The 20043-nt window shown below is 39.7% G+C and overlaps 1 protein-coding gene across 1 annotated transcript in view; it reads right to left on the minus strand.

Annotated features, from left to right (window-relative positions):
- Nucleotides 1-1177: 1177 nt before the first annotated feature.
- NID1 (nidogen 1) overlaps nt 1178-20043 on the minus strand; it is a 77338-nt gene continuing 58472 nt past the window's right edge. Inside the window, exons 15-20 of the mRNA XM_005291189.5 lie at nt 17925-18051; nt 11174-11345; nt 8674-8831; nt 6306-6429; nt 4913-5025; nt 1178-3103 (exon numbers count right to left, since the gene is read on the minus strand). Of these exons, the coding sequence (XP_005291246.1) occupies nt 2982-3103; nt 4913-5025; nt 6306-6429; nt 8674-8831; nt 11174-11345; nt 17925-18051 (816 nt within the window). The 3' untranslated portion in view covers nt 1178-2981. The remainder of the gene's footprint in view (nt 3104-4912; nt 5026-6305; nt 6430-8673; nt 8832-11173; nt 11346-17924; nt 18052-20043) is intronic.

Raw genomic sequence — 20043 nt, forward strand, 5'->3', positions numbered from 1 at the left:
AGAGCATTCCTAGAGGTTTTAAAATATGAAAAAAAAAAAAACCCACCATACAACAGTTTATCCAGTAGTGCTGCTTGATCGTGCGTAAGCCTAGGATATGTATTGTCCCTGGATACTAGGAGCAGCTGTAACAGTTTAGTACGATTGAACTGCCACTGAAATAAATTGCAAAACTCTCTCTGTGTTCATATTTTCAACGTAGCAGTCTGTAAAACCTGGTTTCACTTTGGGCATCCTGCTGCCGCCTATCCAGAATGTCTAGGCAAACTGCGAAGGTGATTTTTAGATCTTCTCCTGTTTTGTCTTACACACATACAAAACACCTAGGAAATGCCATACAAAACCTCTACTATCTTATGAGAAAATTAAGATTGAAAAAAGTTAAGCAGTCTAAAGTCAGAAAATACTAAAGTTAAGACTGTGCAAACTTAATTCTGCCACTCTTGTGTCAAGGCATTATTTATATGACCACATACCGTCACTGCAGGACTTCCCCTACACATAAGAGGGCAGAGTTAAGGTTCAACATACAAATTTAACTTGTGTAGAGGGTTATTGTTTTTTTTTTTTTAAATACAGATTTATGTGATATTTATGACACTCAGACTCAGTGTTATCTGGGAATGGGAGATCCCAAAGGAGGTAAGACACCATTCAGGATATGTGTGACAGCTAGAGCAGAACATAGAATAGGTGCCAATAAGTCTTATCAGACCAACCTCTTCATTCAAATCTTTCCTTAAAATATACTTTTCGATAATCCACTAAAGACAGATGTGTACAATTAAAAAACCTGTATGGCTTTAAGATTGGCTCTTTATCCAATGGCCTATGGGCCAGATCCAAAGTCAACAGAAAAAACTCTCACTGACTACAATGGGCTTTGGACCAGGCCCTGTGTGTCTGAACTGCATGGTCTAATTTAGACCCTACTCTTGCAGTTGATCCTGGATGGCTTTCAGGCAGACCTCCATACCTGAGTGGAGTGCAATTGCAGGTGCCCAGGTGCTCTCGCATGGAGTCAATTGCAGGATTGGAGCTTTAGGATCAAATTGTGGGAGTCAGGGAGCAAATCTTACTCTGGTCTACACAGTGACCAAGTTACATGGTGCACTAAAATTCACCATAAGAAAATTTAAGGCTACAAGACACCACTTGATACTGCAGGCAAAAGGCATTTTTATACAAAAACATTCTTTATTGGCTGTACTACAAATAGCTGTACAGAGTGTAAACTTTAATGTATCACCTGATATTTGAATAATTCTGGAGGAATAGTTATTAAGCACCTTCATTTCAACACATTTTTGGTATTTACAGTTTTAAGACATATTAAAGTATATGAATACACTGAATTAAAAGTTATTAAAAGTTACACAAAAAACGTTAACATTCTATATGGCATTTGATATTTTTGTGATAAATACATAATTAAAAAGGAAATAGTCAGATAGTTCAAGCTCAAAATTGGCTCGGTTATAGCAATGTTATAATCTGGAGGAGAACGGCCTCAGTTTTTTTAACTATAGCCTGGGGTTTTTTATTGTAATTTATCACTGTGACCAAGAGATTATAAAGACAGCTATTTAGATACATGACTCTCACCATCACATTTGGTTCTTCTACTGCAGATAAGCTACCCTGCCTGGAGCAGCAGGAACAAAAGTTAAATCCTGTTCCCAGAAATGGTCTGCTGAAGCAAGGCTTATTAAAATGTTTTATCATTACAATGTGTAATCTCTTATGAAATCTGTGCTGGATTTTCCTAACTGCTCTGCACACATTGCTGTCAGTGGAGACATGCTCCATCTTCACATTGATTTCCAGCACAGATGTTTTGCCCTTACTGTAAACTGACACATGAACAGAGTATTTTTTTTTTTTTTTAAGCACTGTGAGATTGTCAAAAGTGTTGCCTAACAAATACTCAACTGTCATGGTTGTTCATGGTCTGTAAGAAAATAAAATATCCAGGTTTGCTGCAAAGAAAAAAAATCGGTAGGGCAAAATTGAAGTGTCATTTTCAAGCTTATAAAATAGTATCACAAAATAGGAAACGTAAACACGATTTTAAAAAATACTTGACAGTGTCCCTTTAAAAACACAACACCAATCAATCACCATTCTTTGATGAGTAACTGGGATTTGTATCCCAAGTCTCAACTTTGGAGATATCCAAAAGCTATTCAATAAGTGTCCACTAGCAAGACAAAAAATAAACCTCTTTTGGGAAAATCCAGGGAAAATTTCACAATATCCGCTAAAGTATTGCTGGTATTAAGATGATTGCACACAGTATGAAGAGGTAACATGAACCAGGACAGGAGCTATCCCTGTGCTAAAGCATATTGGTTAACTTCCCGAACATTATCAATAGCCAAAAAGCAAAGGTTTGAGAGAGTAGCTTTAACATATAAAGGCTTTGGCAACTGAGGGGGGCGAGGGGGGTGTATTGAAGCATTGTGGAGTTCATGTTGCCAAAGGATGTTCTCACGCACCCACTGACCATCCTTTGGACCCCAGACTTACTGCCTAACTAAGATGAATTTGCAACCCAGCTGCACCTATGCTGGGCTACAGCATTCCATTTTATAGCTGAATCGTTGTGTGCTCCGATGCACAGCAGTCAGTGGTGCTCAAAATTCCAAGCTCTCATGCACCTCAGGATTTGAGACACCCCATAAAACACAGTGTACAATAATTTCACTGGGAGGTTCAGAGCCCAGCACAGGAGCAAACGAGCCCCCAAGCTCCTCTTTAAAGGCAAGAAGGTACTGCTGCAGGGAGTGGGACCCTCCCTGGGCAGCACAGACTTACCTGAATGCCACCATGCTGTGCTATGGTATATGTGTTGTGGCTTGCCCCCTGTAAGCAGCATGGAGCTTATCTTTACTGTCTTCATTTTATGCTGATAGCTGTGAACTATTTACAGTACTTTCCCAAAGGGAGACTCTGTTCTAACACATTTCCTGGTTTAGCTCTCAGTTTCTTTCTATACAATCCACTCCAACTGTGTTGTCAGGGCAGCGGCAAGAGCGGCCTCCTGGGGTAGCCAGGCATAAATGAGTACAGCCTCCGTTATTCACTGTGCAATAGTTATGCCCTACAAAAGAACAGGAGTTTACATATAAAAAAAGCCTTCTAGGGTGAACCAGTTCATATAGCAGAAAAACCAGGAATGTTACAGAAAATATAAACCACACCAGAGTTAGGGCTGCAAGTGCTTTACTTTTGATTTCTGATTGATCAGCTCCTGAGTATCATCCCCTCAGTACCCATCAGATACCAAGTACCAATCTGGATATCATGTGATGGAGCAGGTGGCAGGTTTCTGGAGTTGGGAATGATGTCACAATGGGTGGGGAAAGGTCCACAGGGAGCAGCAGTGATTGCATAGGAAAGGAAAAAAGAGTTTCCGAGATTGGTTACAGGCAACATGAAGGACTATGCTTAAAAAGTATATCCAGAACTTTAACTTTCATAGTTAAATAGAATGCAGAGATAGTCAGTGAGTGAATGAGTGAACAGAAGAAAGAAAGAAAGAAAGAAAGAAAGAAAGAAAGAAAGAAAGAAAGAAAGAAAGAAAGAAAGAAAGAAAGAAAGAAAGAAAGAAAGAAAGAAAGAAAGAAAAGGGGAGGACTAAGTCCAGAATCCTAAGAGATGTCATCCAAATAAAGGAGAAAAGGGAGGATGAGGAGCCATTAAAGGAGACGGTGAAGGAGTGTTCAAGCAAAGCAGAATAAGCAAGAAAGAAAGCGGTGTGTGCTGGAAGCCAAGGGGAGGAAGTGGAAGAGACAGTATCAAAAGTAGTATATAGACCAAAGATGACGAGGTCACAGAGAAGAAGGTCATTAGTGACAACGTTTCACTTTAGTGGTGAGGGAGCAGCCAGATTTGAGGAGTCTAAAACAGTGAGAGTTAACTGTATATCTCCAGGATTTGAGGGGCAGGGAGTCAGGATGGTATTTAGAGAGGCAAGTTAGATCATGAGATTTTCTTTTTAAAATAGGGACACAAAAACATGTTTGGAGAGAGACAGACTCACACACACCTATGAAGCAGAGCAGAGAAAGCTGGCCATGAAAAAATGTAAACTCACATTTACTTAGATGGTTAGCTCTGTGGGGCAAGGACTCTCTCTTTGTTATGTACGTACACTGCCTAGCACAGTAGGGCCCCAAGGTACTACCATAATACATATAATAAAAAACATTTAACGAGTTTCTCAATGTATCTATATACTCATCCTTTTTTAATCACACACTGTGTAAGTAAGCACCTACATTAAACTACTCAAAATCATTAGCAAAATATCCTTTGAACCCAAACTCTGTCACAATCTTGGTCTCAGCTGAAAAGAAAAATCTCTCAAATCTAGGATCACTGTAATCCTAAAACACAAACTTTTCTGTCGACAGCCAGACTGAATTTGGCCAGAAACAACAAGACTAAACAGTGGCATTAATTCCCAGAGAAACAGAAATTGTTATTTCAAGGATATTAATTTCCTCCTCTGAGCCTCTATTGCTCAAGCTAAGTATGAAGAAGAAGAGAAATAAAGAATGTTGTTTCTCTGAAAAGAATTACCATCACCATTACCATGTTTCCAAAATTCACAAGAGGCTTTTGGGACATGTGAATATTTACAGATATAACTCAAAAGCTTAACATTTACGCAGGGCAAGAATGACTTTGCCTATTCTACCACCTACTGCTTCTTTAACTCTTCCTTTTTTAAAAAACATGGGATTATTGATCCCAGCAGGAAGACTGAGATACTTCTATAGTTATGAGTTTAAAATAAAATGAGGCCTAACTAGTGCCTTTGGGGATGGATAAAACATTCTGTTTAGCTGGGTAACTACATTCATATTCTATAGCTCCTGGAGAAACATAGGGATTTTGTGATTACCTTGTGGGCACTGAGCAAAAGCTGTAGTTATTCCATAAAGACGTGCGCGTTTGTGGGGCTGGAAGTTATCGTTCTCTTTTGAAATTGTGCGATCCACAGCTATAACAGCATCCCTACAGTACACAAAAGAAAAGTGTAAAGGTGAGCGAGGGCTTTCCCCTAAGATGACCTCAGAAGAAAAAAATTGGAAGAGGAAGCACGAGATACTTTTTTACATTTTAACACCCTGTCAACTAGTAATGCTGAAGCACACAGGCAGACCAGAGGGTAGCCAGTATCCCCAAGCACGAAGAACCCCAGGGTCTGGCTTGTTTGATACAGAATCCCACTTCTGTTGGGCAACCCAAATATGTCACAGCCCTGACTGGGGAGCAGAGGGATCTTCTAGTAGCAGGGTAACCGTCTTCTTTGGGGGAAGGAAAGGTAAACATAGGACACTCAGGCTGACCGTGTCCCTCTACGGAACAAGTTTATTGGCAATTTAGATACTCTTCTCCCCTACAATATTATTCCTGGCATGGCCACAATGGAACGATCCATTGTTATGGACAATGTTCCACTTCAAGAGAAATCTGACATTCAGAATTAGACAGGTAGGAGTTCAGCCACTCAGGTGCAGTTGTTGCCTGCTGTAACCAAAAGGCGACTGGGGGCTGGCAGAATGGTGACATTTTCCACTTCCCATTTTTAAATGGCATTCTGAAGTAATATTTCATAGATATTGGGTTCAACCTTGGAAACTCTTAGTCATGTGACTAGCCCTTACTCCCAAGTAGCCCTGTTGAAATCAGTGGAACTATTTGTTCTAGAGTTTGCAGATACAGTCTTGGTCACATGTTTATATGGATTAAAAACAAACTACTGGTATTTTAAAAATATTTAGTCTGGAATCTTATCTGCAAATTCTAGTAAAGTCAGCCTAGATCATAATGTGGCAAAGACTTAAATTACCTGCCTCCAGCAAACAAAAATAAGTGTTGTTAACAGCTAAAATGTTTTCTTCTTATTACTGATTGAACATTTACATACTAATAAGGATAAGAAGAGCCTCAAATAATCATTTTCTGTACTAAACCTCAAAGCAAGTGCTGCCATAAAACGTATTAAACCACCCCCTCAGATTAAACCTATCCCCGTCATGTTCAGTATTAAAAGCATCTTGTTAGAGAACAAATTATTAAACTGAGAAAACAGTTAACTAGGAACATTAATACATCCAACTCTAAATTTCCACTACGCCCTGCCTCAGCTGATTGCCAGGAGAGAAAAAAATAAAATCTCTAAGGAAGAATACATGCGCTGCCAGGAGAACAGATGCAGTGAACCTCAGTTTCTACCAGGCAGAAGACCAGATTAAAATACAACTATATAATTGCTTAAACAGATAGCCTACCTCCTCCAGTCTGTGTAATATAAATTCTTCCCATAGCTTGTAATACTAAAAGGATACTGGACTCCTTCAAGGATCTTTCGTCGACCAAGCTGACTGGGGTTCATACATTCCACCCTCTTGGTGCCTGTACACAGTAAAACAATTTAGTCTTTGTATATGACAAATAGTTCTCTTTTTTTTTGCCGGGGGGGAGGAGGGGAGCACAATGACATAATCAAAAGAGCATGTATAGAGAATAATTTCCTCAAGGTCCTCCTCCCCCATACCCAGCCAAATTCTTGTCCAGATCACATCTCCTTATATGCCAAGGACCAAACCTTTCATAAAATGTCTCATTTATTCCTATGTGCCCACTTTGGTAGATCAGTGTTATGCCTGTGGGACTCCATTAGAACGACGGATGAAAGCCCATTCAGGTCCTTGTCTGGATGTTCAGTTAGACTGAAAGATTACAGCAGCAGGGACAATTTGTGCATACGACATATTTCGCTTACGAAGAGTGTGGGCCTGGCCATCGTGAAGATTAAAGGATGATTTATCCACAGAAGATTTACAGCCTGGGGAGCAGCAGTGAAAGTTTCTCCACAGTGCCTCGCCAGTATACCTCGACTCTGAGCTGGGGACAGAGCAATTATTTGACTGAGAAGGCAGCTGAACCTGAATGCCCATTCAATTCTGCGCCTCTCTGCTGGAGTGACTGGAAGAGTGCTATGGTGCCAATATTGCAAAAGGGCAAGCTGGATGATCTGGGTGACTATAGTCTGGTTAGCCTGACATCAATCCTGGACAAAGATAAAAATACATCAATCCTGGGAAAAGCTGATAATTATTAAAGAATTAAGGAATAAGAATGGGATGAATGTCAGTCAGAATGGTTTAATGGAAAATAGTTCTTGTCAAAGAAATCCAATTTAATTCTTTCACGAAATTACAAGTTTGGTTGATAAAGATGTAAAATACTTAAGACCTTTGCAAGGCACTTGACTTAGTAGCGCATGACATCGGCATTAAATATACAATATCAATAGACCACACATTAAATAGATTAAGACAGCTAGCTGACAAATCTCAAAAGTAGTTGTCAATGCAGAACTGTCATCAAATGGGGGTGTTCCCTGAAGAGTTCCACAGGGTTTGATTCTGGACCTTATGCTATTCAACATCATCAGAAATCTGGAAGTAAATATAAAACCACTGCTGATAAAATTTGTGGATGACACAAAGATTGGCCAGATGGTAAATAATGGTGAGGACAGGGCAGTCAAACAGAGCGATATGGTAAGATGTGCCCATTCAAACAAAAAGTGTGTTAATACAGCCAAATGAAAAACTATATGTCTAGGAACACGGACCATACCTATGGAAAGGGGGCTGTATCCTGGGAAGCAGCGACTCTGAAAAGGACTCAGGGGTCATAGTGGACAAGCAACTGATCACGAGCTCCCAGTGCAATGCTGAGACAAAACAGCCTTATGCAATCTTTGGATGTATAAACAGGGGAGCAGTGAGGAGGAGCAGAGAGGCGATTTTGCCTCGGTACACGGCATTGGTGAGACTGATATTGGAATACTGCATACAATTCTGGTATCCACATTTTTAAAAAGATGTTGAAAAATTGGAGTGGGTGCAGAGAAGAGCCACACCAAAAAAAAAAAAAAAAAAGATTCAAGGACTGGAGAAAATGTCTTCTACTGAGAGACTTAAAGAGATCAATCTGTTTATCTTATCAAAGAGATAGAGAGGTAACTTTCACAGGGGAGAGAATACTGGGTACTAAAGGAGTCTTTAGTGGAGAAAGACATAACAAGTATTAATGGCTGGAAGCTAAAACCAGACAAATTCAAATTAGAAATCAGGCACACGTTTTTAACAGTGAAGATGATTAATCACTGGAACAAGCTACCAAGAGAAGTTGTAGATTCTCTATAACTTGTTGCCATCAAATGAAGACTGGATACTTTTCTGGAAGACATGTTTAAGGTCAAACACAAGTTACTGGGCTCATTCAAGGGGTAACTGGATGAAGTTCTATGGCCTTAGACTCTGTGAATACCCAATTCCCCATATCAAGGGCTAAATATGGATTAAAGATATTCTTGTTTGCAACAAACACAAAATAAGTCTACAGCATACTTAGTGCTTTCTCCTTTCAGAACTAAAAATCCTTCAGCTTGTAAACCTACTTTTGGTGAATCAGCAAGAGATATAAAACAGTGGATACTGTGAGGTATGTCTCTCAACCCTGAGAACAGATAAAGTCCAAGCAACTCAAAGCATTTGCTCATGAGTCATGCTGTGCATCATTGCACTGGTTATAATGTTTAGTCTGTTATGCATTATGAATACACATTTCAGCACCTCTCTTTACCTGCATCAACCCAGCACAGCATTGAGGAGTAAGTGTCAAATGTCAGACCATTTGGTAATCCCAGATCATCTTTAACAAGAATCCTTCTGTTTGTGCCATCCATGTATGAAGTTTCAATTTTAGGAGCATCTCTGTTCCAGTCAGTCCAGTAAAGATTTCTGAATAGGAAGAAAAGGCAAAAAAGTTAAAATAACTGATCAATCCAAAGTGATTTATCCTTTTTTTCTTTTTTACATAAAGGAAAACTTTTAAGGAAACAAAAGAGGAAACGGAACATTTAGATAGAATGGCAGAAAGCAGCATATCTGACCTTGATAGAAGATACCTGAAGTATAGTGAAGTAGCATCCCTTTAAAAAAAATTGCTTTTCCAGCATTGTGTAGATGCTCATTTACCAGGTGCCAAACAGAAAAATCCATTTCAACAATACAAAGTCAGTTCAGGTAAAAACAAACTTCTCTGCAGAGTCATCCTCCCCACCACCTGCTTTGAGGCTGATTAGTGGGAGAATTCAGCACATATTTATGTATTTACTTTAATTCAACATTTTCTTCAGTATAACTTGGAAGAATATTTACCAACAGATCCGAATCAGAGGCAACTTCTCATCAACTAGAGTCAGTTGTCTGAAAAACCTCACGAGACTCAGAGCATTAACTGCCGCTAGTTCAACCTTTCACCCACCGTTTTATTAATACTTTGGATACATTCCCTGAAGCTGCCAACTAACACACCAACCCTGCTGAAGTCAATGAGGTTCCACCCAGGTACTTGGGTCCACCCATGCAAATCTGTTTGCACAATTGGGAGAGCTTTTAATTACACAACTTACTGGATATATCACATTTTCCATGAAGAGGAAAATTAGTGGCACTATTCCTTTGTTTAATCTTAAATATCTGCATTTTGAGCTGTCACATACATGCTCCTTTCACCAAAAATCTGGTTCAGTTAACATCTGGAAGGAGGATGACCCTTCCAAAGACTCTCCTTGAGAAATCTAGTCAGGATTCCAAGATATATTCCCCAATTCTCCCTTATGAACGTTTCAAATTTTTGTTGCATTGCCTGAGTAGTCTTTGTTCATTACAGAAAGCTGCATTAGTTTTGTTTAGCACAACTTCCTAGAAGTTCATGTGACTGGGGGGAAAAAAAACACAACAAAACAAAAACCTTTCATTCAGTTGTATTGGAAATTCAGTATTTGGAGTGAAATGACTCTTTTTGTTGGCAAACACGTTCCTGGAAAATGGCATTTCTGACAACAGCAGTTTAAAACCCATCATATAAGAGTATGGAGATCAGTTTGTGCCCAACTTGCATTATCAATGGTTTATGACTATTTAAATTAAACATAAAACAATTTTGCATCAAACAGAGGGATCAAACCTGAGTGGTGCTGCAACCCTGTCACAATGGCTTTAGCAGGGAGCTATGCGCAGCCCTGTGGGACAGAAGCTGCCGGGGCAAGGTGTGTGTGTGTGTGGCGGGTGGGCTCGCTCTCCAAACCCCCTAATTCTCTTCACTAGGCCTGGATTAGGGTTGTGGTCCCAGGGTGCTGCTATGAATGGTTGATGCCCTCTTAGCAAAGTGAGAAGGAGGTGGCAGCAGTGGAGAAGGATGAGAAGGATGCCGGCCTATTGCCCTGTTCTTTCTCATGAATTTGGACCCTGGTAGGGTTGCAAAAAAAGACAAAATGCAGTTGGTGGGTCACCTTACCACACAGTATGGGAACTGCTGTCTTACAACATTGTAATGGGTATTCGTTTTATATCTCTCCTCAAGTTGCATATTGCTTGTTAATTCTGCACAGCAGTAATGTGCTGTGAAGGTAATTTATTATGGAGGTTACTTTATGGATGTAATTTTTTTTTTGTATGCTGATGAGGATTAAGATAGGAATTTTAAACAATGAAAGAAAGAAACAGAGTCCTAAGAAGACACTAGGGAAAAATGTGCTAAACCATGAACAAGATGCTTCCATTAAAATTTCGGAAGAGTCTTGGGGTATGTTAATTAGGAGGCTGTCCTAAGCATAATAGTGTCAGAGAAAACACAATATTGGGTATAGGTGAAGGAGACTGAGAATAAATAGGATAGGTACTTGGATAAGGTCAGAAGTAGATAAAGGCAGAGATATAAATAGAGAAGGAGCTAATGCAGTTTTTTCAAGTCAGCAGAGTACTTGAAATATGGCTGCCACTAAGGAAAAAACAATAAGAAAATGCTTATTCTAATCCAATACTTTATTTGCTAATAAAAATGCATTATTATTGTGCCTGGGGAGAAATGCTTCTAATACACATACTGAAAGAAGTTTTTATTTCTAATAAAACACCTAAGTAATATATTATTTTATAGGAGGATTTTTGGGACTGAAAAAAGGATATTGAAGCTTTATATCAACAGTTGAAGACAGTGTAAAAATGTAGAGGGAGTTTCAGGATATATATATAAAATGATTATTAAAAATAAATGTGTCTATAAAATATTGATATACCCTCTCACAGAATCTGCTACTATGGCTCTGGGGTTCACCAGACCAGTGTTAAACAGCACTCGGCGCTGGCTACCATCCAGCCTGGCCACTTCTATTCTATCGAGGTGAGAGTCAGTCCAGAAAACGTTGCGACCGAGATGATCTATTGCTATTCCTTCGGGACTTCCCAAGTCTGGAACAGAACAAAGAAAACAAAACACCAAACAATAAGTTTGTTTCCTAATATAGTTACACTAAACACCTAACAGTTATTCCAGCTTGAGCAGCAAAGTTCCCATTAAGTAATTTTCCTTATGTCTGTCCAATCAGAATTAAGGCCAACAGGCCATTTGATACAGAGTATGTTAACCTGTTAAAAGAGGAATACAAGTTGTGCCTTACAAAATATAAAAATAGTAACTTATTGGTAAGCACGCACTTCTACAAAAGAGATCTTTAATCGGCACCTGAAAGACAGCAAATCTAACTGCTAGAGAGAACAACAAAAGTGACTAGTTTATTTCACTATTGTTCGTAGAGAAAATTAAAGGACGTGCAGGTAGTTTAGGCTTGAAGTCAATGGGGCTCTTCATAGGCTCAGGGATCAATCCAAATGGCACATCTCACAGGAACTGGGGCCCAGGTCAGTGTCAATCAAGAACGGCATACAGGTTTCCTGTGCTAATCACTAGACACTGCTGTTTCCCATAGAACACAAGCTGAAGTCACAGTTTAAACCTACTGTAAATGTTTTGTTAACAATTCCATAGGGTTACACAACTTCTAAGTTGATACTTCCATAGATTTTTCTGTTAATTTTAAAATACACCGAAAGCCCATGAATCGGTAGAAGGACTCCAATTGATTTTAATGGGCTTTAGATCAGCCCTATGGGCTGCTAGGGGAGCGTAAATAGCAAGAAAAAAAAATCAAGAGTTAGTAGGGCCTTTTTATTAAAGAATATTTGTAACAAGAAATCAAAACAAAGTTCACTAACCAAAGAGAATAAACAGATACACATCCCAACCTGGAGTTTAATTTTAATCCTATAACCCCAAGGTATAGAATGTGGCCTTCCCAAACAGCCATTTTTCTAGCTTTTTTTCTTACGATCTGTGTAAGGATAGGGGAGGATGATGAGCTTAAGTTAACCTCTTGTTCACAAGGAATCAGGAAGTGCCTCTGCATCCCACCACAGAAAGGGATCCCAAAGAAGTATAAAGTACAAACAAACCTGTATGTTTCATTCTATTAATTTGTATAGTGCCCATCACATGCATTTATGCAGCATTGGAGACAATTACGAGCGGAATAGGGTGTATAATTCATAAAGCATGCCCCTGCCAAGGCACTTGGGGCGCAGGACAAACAATTAACACCCCTCCCCCGTTATTAGAACACCAATTTTAAAAGAAAATCATGATAGGCAATATAAAAATATAAACTCAAAAAGTATTGAAGTAAAACTGGTCCAAAAGCATACAAGCAGTACGACAACTCTGATCCGTACTCAAACCAGGCAAAAGAAGAGCTTTATTTTAAACATTTTTATAAAATTTAACAGAGATTGTATAGATCATACTATAGAATTCCATGTCAGGGATACAATTCTCAATTACATTCTGAAGGCTGCTTAGAATAATTTCTATAGAACCCAATAAACTTCTGGTGGTTTCATCCTTACTGAATTTTATAGAACTTTCTCAAAAACGGCTGTAACAAAAACCTACCCAAATTTAGAATTACAAGAATATGCCAAATAATTAGAGCAAAGGGAGGTACATACTGTATTTGAAATTTAGGAAACAAAAAACCAGAATCAAGGAAAAAACCATCACAATTCTTTGTCGCACAGCATCCAGCTTTATGTTGCCAGGACCTGCTCCCTCCAATATGCCAGTAACAGAGCTCCACTAGTCTGGAGCATGAAGCTGGCTTACAAGGGTCAGGTTACTGTGTCCTTTCTGAAGGATGCACAATTCTATCATATTGACTATTTCAAATCTGAGATGCCAATGGACCTACTTAATTAAAAAAATATATATAGTTAGGAGTCACTTCTCACCCTGATAATTGCTGGAATTTAGCACAAATTCTAACCCAAGGGCTTGTCTACCTACAAAAATAACTATATCAGTACACCTAAATCTCACCCTGATAATTGCTGGAATTTAGCACAAATTCTAACCCAAGGGCTTGTCTACCTACAAAAATAACTATATCAGTACACCTAAATTGGTATAGTCCCCTAGTGTGGACACAGTTATACCAGTATAGTTTATTCCCGTACTGGAAGTGAACTATAATAGTATTAAGGCACTTTTATTATCTGTATATCTGCACCAACACTAGGGGTTCAACTGGGATAACTATTTTTGTTAAAAACAAACAAACAAACAAACAAACCAAAAACATCACAATTTTATCCAAAACAGTAAGGCTAATACAAAAATAGGTGTGTAGTGCAGACTTAAGAAGAAGAATGGCTGGCAGGGAAACAAACACTATTGCTCATCAGAATTGAAATTATTCTATCCTCTTGGAAAACAAAATGGTCTTTGCAAAGATCTGTGGTGGGCTTACAAATCTTAAAAGTATGTCAGTACAAAAGGAGAAGAAACAATGCATCATTCCAAAAGCTATAGTCTTGTACTGGTTACAATTTAAATACATCATAATATTTAAAAAGGTATTCAAGTTTAACAATCAATCTCCAAAGTGCTAATAGAATTAATCTTAGCTAGCTAGATGGAATTTAAATTCAATTCTGTGTTTTGCAGAGGGATTTTGTTTGGAACATGTTTTAGTACTGTATGTGCATAGTTTTTCTTGGACAGTTATCTGTTCCAAAAGCAACAGGAAATAGCAGACAATGACCTATTACTTTGGTCCCAGTGATTTCTCTCTCAAAATCATAGAAGGAGAAACAAATACTTCAAAAATATAAATAAAAAGGCATATTAAAGTTTCTTGTACTCAGCCAGCACAAAAAAATTGCTCTACATTTTTCAGGACACATTGGTCCACAGAGAAGAACGGGCTGCACACAACTGAAACTAAATGTAAATACAATCCCACTTCAGGCTAATTCCAGAGGTATAAACTCTGAATGAACCAATAAGGAAAGATTGCATGGGGTTGTTTCAAAAGTGTCATAGTGTCCCTTCATGAAAACCAGCTGTCAGGGAAGCTTTCAAATGCAGAACTACACTCCACATTTCTGAATTTAAAAGAAAGATTAATTGAAATGAATTGAGTTTGTCTATTCATTTTCACATTTATTCATTATTCAACCATTAAAAAAGCGTCGTATTTCTCAACCCAAACTGGATTCCTGGGGAGAAACACTTGGACAAAACACTAGGTGGGAATTTAAAAAAAATTTACACTATGATTATCCTAATAAGAGTTATATTGGACCATAATCAGCAGAAGCTACATTGCCTTATCTGGGTTTGTAACTTATTTGGGTCACAAGTCGTGTGTGTGCGTGCGCACATCATCAAGCACGTGTGTGAATGTTGGACAAGTGGGAATGAACACCCATTCCAAGACTGAAATCTGCAAAGAACTGATCAAGGTGTAGAGAGCAAATGTAAATTAGATTTCTCTCCCACTCCCAAATCATGCTTCTATATCCCTTCATCTCTTGCTGAGGTCAGCAGGCAGTGGGAGCTGCCTCATGTGGGGTGGAGAGCCTCTCTCCCATCCCCAGTCACTGAACGGGAGGACTGCCGACTCCGATGGTCTATTAGTGGGGAATAAGAGAGGGTAGTGGGCTAGAGATCTGCTACCAGTGGTTTCCAGGAGTCCCTTCTCCCTGGCACAATTCTACTTTGAGCTGTCAGCCAGGAGATTTAAAGGGGCTGTGTATGGCCTGAAGTAAATGTCTTTCCTGGCTGGCTAACACTTAGCCAGAGGGAAACTTGGACCCTGCTAACATGTGTAAGGGAATATATTAAGCATGCTCTGTGCATCCCCTCCCCCACCTCACCAGTCACTCCCAGTGCCATGATTTCAGTATACCAGTGCTGGAGTCAGGCTGGAGACAGTCCCAAGCTCTGCCCTTGGGAAGTGGACAAGCTTGTGCACACATGTATGGCTCATATGATTTAAACAACTGCAGCAGAGGGGAAGTTCCCTGTATGGAGCAGCCCCTGCAGCTGCGGAGCTCAGGAAATTTGTAGCCTCGGGAGGCTATGCAGCTGCAGAGGCAGATGAGAGCTGGATGGAGCCCCATACCAAAACATGCCCCTGCAAAGCAAACAAACTCCAATCACAAGAACATGAACAAAGAAATAAATGTTCAATACAAAAACAAACTGCAAACCGAACAAGGGAGCTGCAGCACACAGAAAGGAGAGCAACAACAAAAACAGGATAATCTCAGTGTCTTCTGAAAGACTGGGAGTAGTGGCTCTGCAATTTTTAATTTAAATTTTGGCTAGCAAAACACACCATATAAATGCCTGATTAAACACTTGTAGTCAACACCTTAGTGTTTTGTTTTGATTCCATGATATAATGCATCTGATGCTTTGTAAAGAAAATTAAGAACACCATTGCTTTAGCATCACTTCACAAGTACTTGATTTGTCACAATCTGCACCAGCAACAAGGGCAACAGAGTCCTGAATGCTTTCTGCTTCCATAGCAGACAAAAGACATAGAAGATTACTTGATAATGCAACATTGTTATAACAAACCACCTACAGGCCTGGAGTACTGATCACATTTGCTTTCACCCCTTCATGATATAGTATTAAATGGCTCTACAATATACAACACACTGTAAGGAGGAGGGAAGATGTGAAACAAATACAATTCTCATTAAATGAAGTCGCAGGTTCTCTGAAAAGTCACTCCAATATACACATAATCCATTATCAATAAGAATGCTATGTGCCAACATTTCTATTTTATGCTTCCCTCCTCTGCTAACTTATTCACAGACAAGCAAAAAGAGCTTTGTTCTGATGTGTCCTTAAAGATAAACAGAATGGAAACTAGTAGTCCTTCCACCAACCCCTTTGTACCTGGATGGGCACAGACTCACTATAAGTGCCTAGAATATGCCTTTGAGGTTAGTTCTATTAGAATTGAAAGGGAGTCTTGTGAGCATTTCGGACATCAGGCCCTTAGAAAGCCCAAGTCATGGTTCTACTGTTAGAGGATAGTCACAGGGAACCTATTCCTTTCCCCTAACAGTACCCACTCCGCAGGCAACACAACATGATTGCATCCTCTTCCTGAGCACAATGCAGGGGAAGACCCATTCCGCTCCGCTTGTGTGAGGAGCCTGGAATCAAGTATAATTATAGAAATGGTTTTACACTATAAAATTATGCATTTAATAGTAATTTTGAATGTTTTAATATTTGTTTATTGCTGTATAGGTTTTGTTTGTATTTTTGTTAATATTTGCATCAGTTATGGAAGTATAGAAATGGGAGCTGCCCCCTTAAAAACAGGGTAAGGTACATGTACGTGATGGAGTGTGTCCTTGCAAAGACTTGTGAGCAGATTGCTGAGATCTGCATGCAGCTCAAGAGTAGGGAAGACCCAGCTCACAGGAATCTCCCTAAACAAAGGGTCAGGCAGGGAAAGGTATTCTATCCTTTAGGAAACTACAGCCTCATCACTGAAGCTGTGACACTAGCAGAGCTACCCTTCTAGCCCCTACATACCAGCTAGATAGACAATTCTGGGCAGAATGCCCCATGTTCGCTGTCTTTTGCACAGCTATACCAGTTGTGCATGCTGAGCAGTCTGGCACTTGCACCTAGGGAGCACGACACTTTCCTCTGCCATATGCAGAGATAATGCCCCCTAAAACCACCACTGTTGTGGGGGTGCAAGCTGCCCATCCCTCTACTGCCTCGAGAGTCTTAATTTAGTCCAAACTGGCATTGATCTCTAACAAGTGAATGAAGTACCCTTCAATTCCAATAGAAATAAACCTCAGATGGAGATACTTATTAAAAAACAGGACAAACGAAAGCAGATACACAGAAAATAAAATTTTAAATGTGACTGTACTGTTTTGCTAAATTAACTCCCCTCCCCAAATCTGTTTATAATGGCTTAATAGGCATGAGGTTTGTTTTGCTACATACAGCAGAAGTATGAGCACAGTTTAGCACTGTGACTGATGAGCAATCCATTATACTTCATGATGAAAGTTTGTGGAAAGGTAGTTTATGGTGTTATCCAATAGCCCATACCTACTACTAGAAACTGCTGGGGACCTGTCCTACCTCTTGTGATGGCAGACCCATTAGAAATGCTTACTTCATCCTTCAAATCCCTCCTGCCGAGCGGCCTACAAAAAAACCTCAACAATAGTTAGGCAGATGGTGTGAGGTGAGTGCTGCTCGTTACCCAGATCATAATCGTCTCCCTGTTACCTTGTGCTACCCCCAACATGTTTGATGTATACACCTGTTGTCACTTGCCTTATACATAGATTGTAAGTTCTTTGGGGCAGGGACTGTGTTTTTGTCCTGTTTGTCCTGTGCCTACCACAATGGAGCTGGGCCCACTAGGTGCTCCCGCAATACAAGTAATAATAAAATAGACAGGTTTTTTAAATGTAAAGATTTTTAAAACCTATGATTCTCCAATCACTTTGATTTCTGCCAATTTGACCTCCTTTTAAACAATCTAGCCTTGCAGCAGTCAGGCTGAGCCATTGGATGGTAAGTGCAGGTTGGTATATGCAAGTCTTTCACTGCTGGAAATGAATCTATGAAGCAGAAACCGATACTGCTACCTGTTTTGATGATGGTTGTTGGCTCCCCACCATGCAAACTGGCTCTACTGATGGAAGGGCCACTGATCTCCGTCCAGTAAACCATCTTGTCCATGCAGTCATATGCAACTCCAATAACAACACTGTCCTGTAAGTCAACAAGTGAATTATTATAGCCTCATACTAAATAACAGTTCTAAAGCTAGAAAGAATGGCTTAGGGGTCTAAGCATCAGACACTATGCAGGGCCAGAGTTAAGAATAAGGGCCCAGCAGGCAAATGAACAGAGGGGCCTTGCTGGGATCAGGTCATGGAGGAGAGCTATAGAGGCAGGTGGGAATTGGGTGGTCAGGAGGAGTAGAGTTACAGCAGTTGGAGAAGTAGTTAGTGCAACTGAGAAGCTGCTGCATCCCCACCCCAGTCTGGACTGCAGTCTGGCCAGAGGATGCCCTCTTCACTCATCTAAAAAAGGAAATAATTGTGATCCCTCCATCTCACAAAAGTCATCCTGACTCCACAAATCTAGGCTGGACTGGCAGGCACAGGCATTCTGGGAATTATCTTTCAGTAGCCCACAAAACATTTAATCAAAACTCCTTTAATTAATCAGGCCTTTAATTAATCATTTCCAATTTTGTTACATACACAGAGACATACTTAGAGTTAGTGCCAAATTTTGTGGTTCCAATAACCTCCTTTGCATATCAGATTAAATGCCATGCACACTGGTTTATTTTATTTTGGTGTCAACTTCAATGACTGATGCAGTCTCTTTGCCTTTTACTTATTTTCTCCTTTTCCTCCTTCTCCATTTTATTTTTCTTTCAAGAATCATGATATTTCCCTCCAGACTTTTCAGTGTTTTTCCTTCACATTAATTTTTCCTTATCTCCCTCTTTCCCACATTCTTTCATGAGTACCTCTTTTCTGTCACTCTTTGTTTTCCTCTCATCTTCCTCCTTACTCTTTCCTTCTCTTTTCTTTCTATCACGTTCAGTACCTACTCACACCCATCACACACTCTGCCACTAGACTCTAGAACACCCAGCCACCAATATACTCATTCACCCAACCACATTTCATTCACCCATCATTCACACCTTCTCTCCCCAACATACCTATGCACCCCCTGCTGCCTGGATGTCTCCACCATCACCATCACCCCTGTCCATCATGCACCCACTTTGTACTGTGGGTGCCCCCGACACGCCCATGCGCCAACTCCTCACCCAGTCTACTAGATACAGACACACCATGCATCCATTCCTCACTCGTTCAAGTGCTAGGGCCCTCTAGTGCTGTCCCCACAATCTACTCTCCCAATGCTGGGGCTCTCAGGCAGCCCTTATATGGAGTCTGTTCTCTTCCTCCTGTACCCTACATTCCTTTAACGTGGTATGCAATGTTTAGTTGCTGCCTGCCATTAACCCACATACCCAAGGTGGCTGCATTTCATTGGTGCTGTGCATGTAGTTTGTGAACCACTTTGTATGAATGGTACTATATTAAAATGTAATTTATTAAATTAAAACTGTATTTTTTAATACATGAACTATTCTTATTTAAAATAAACCACAACATTTCCTCTTCCCGAGATAGTCAATGGACAAGCAGAACAGATTTAAGAATCTATTGCAAAAGAAAGCAGAACCTAAAGAGCACAGATTTAGATTTAAAGTATCCTTATCATAGCAATTGGATGGGACTTTCAGTCTGACACTCCTCATTTTGTATGGATTCCTGAGACTGTCTTTTGTGATGCCTGAGTAAGATAAGATTCTGGCAGAATGAAAGAGTACAAAGAGTCCAACAACTCCTTAACAAGGCATTTCAAAAACATCCATTAAAATGAGATTTATTTATGCATGGTGTTCTTGACCACGCATTCAGACTATAGGTCACAAGGTGATCAGAGTGTTTGCGTATTGCAACATGCTGTTTCTGCTTGACATTTACACAAAACTCTCTATAGTTTAGAAATTGGGATAAAAAAAATCCAGCTATTGTCAGGAAAAGGGTCGGAAAAGTTTCATTAATGATTAAACTAAGAGTTAGCCATATCTATGAAGGTTTTCACTGGAGTTTCTCTGTTAAATTATTTTATTCAGACCAGACAGACGGAGCCACCAGGCTCACTGAC

The sequence above is a fragment of the Chrysemys picta genome, chromosome 3, assembly GCF_011386835.1.
Source record: "Chrysemys picta bellii isolate R12L10 chromosome 3, ASM1138683v2, whole genome shotgun sequence".
NCBI classification, from domain to species: domain Eukaryota; kingdom Metazoa; phylum Chordata; order Testudines; family Emydidae; genus Chrysemys; species Chrysemys picta.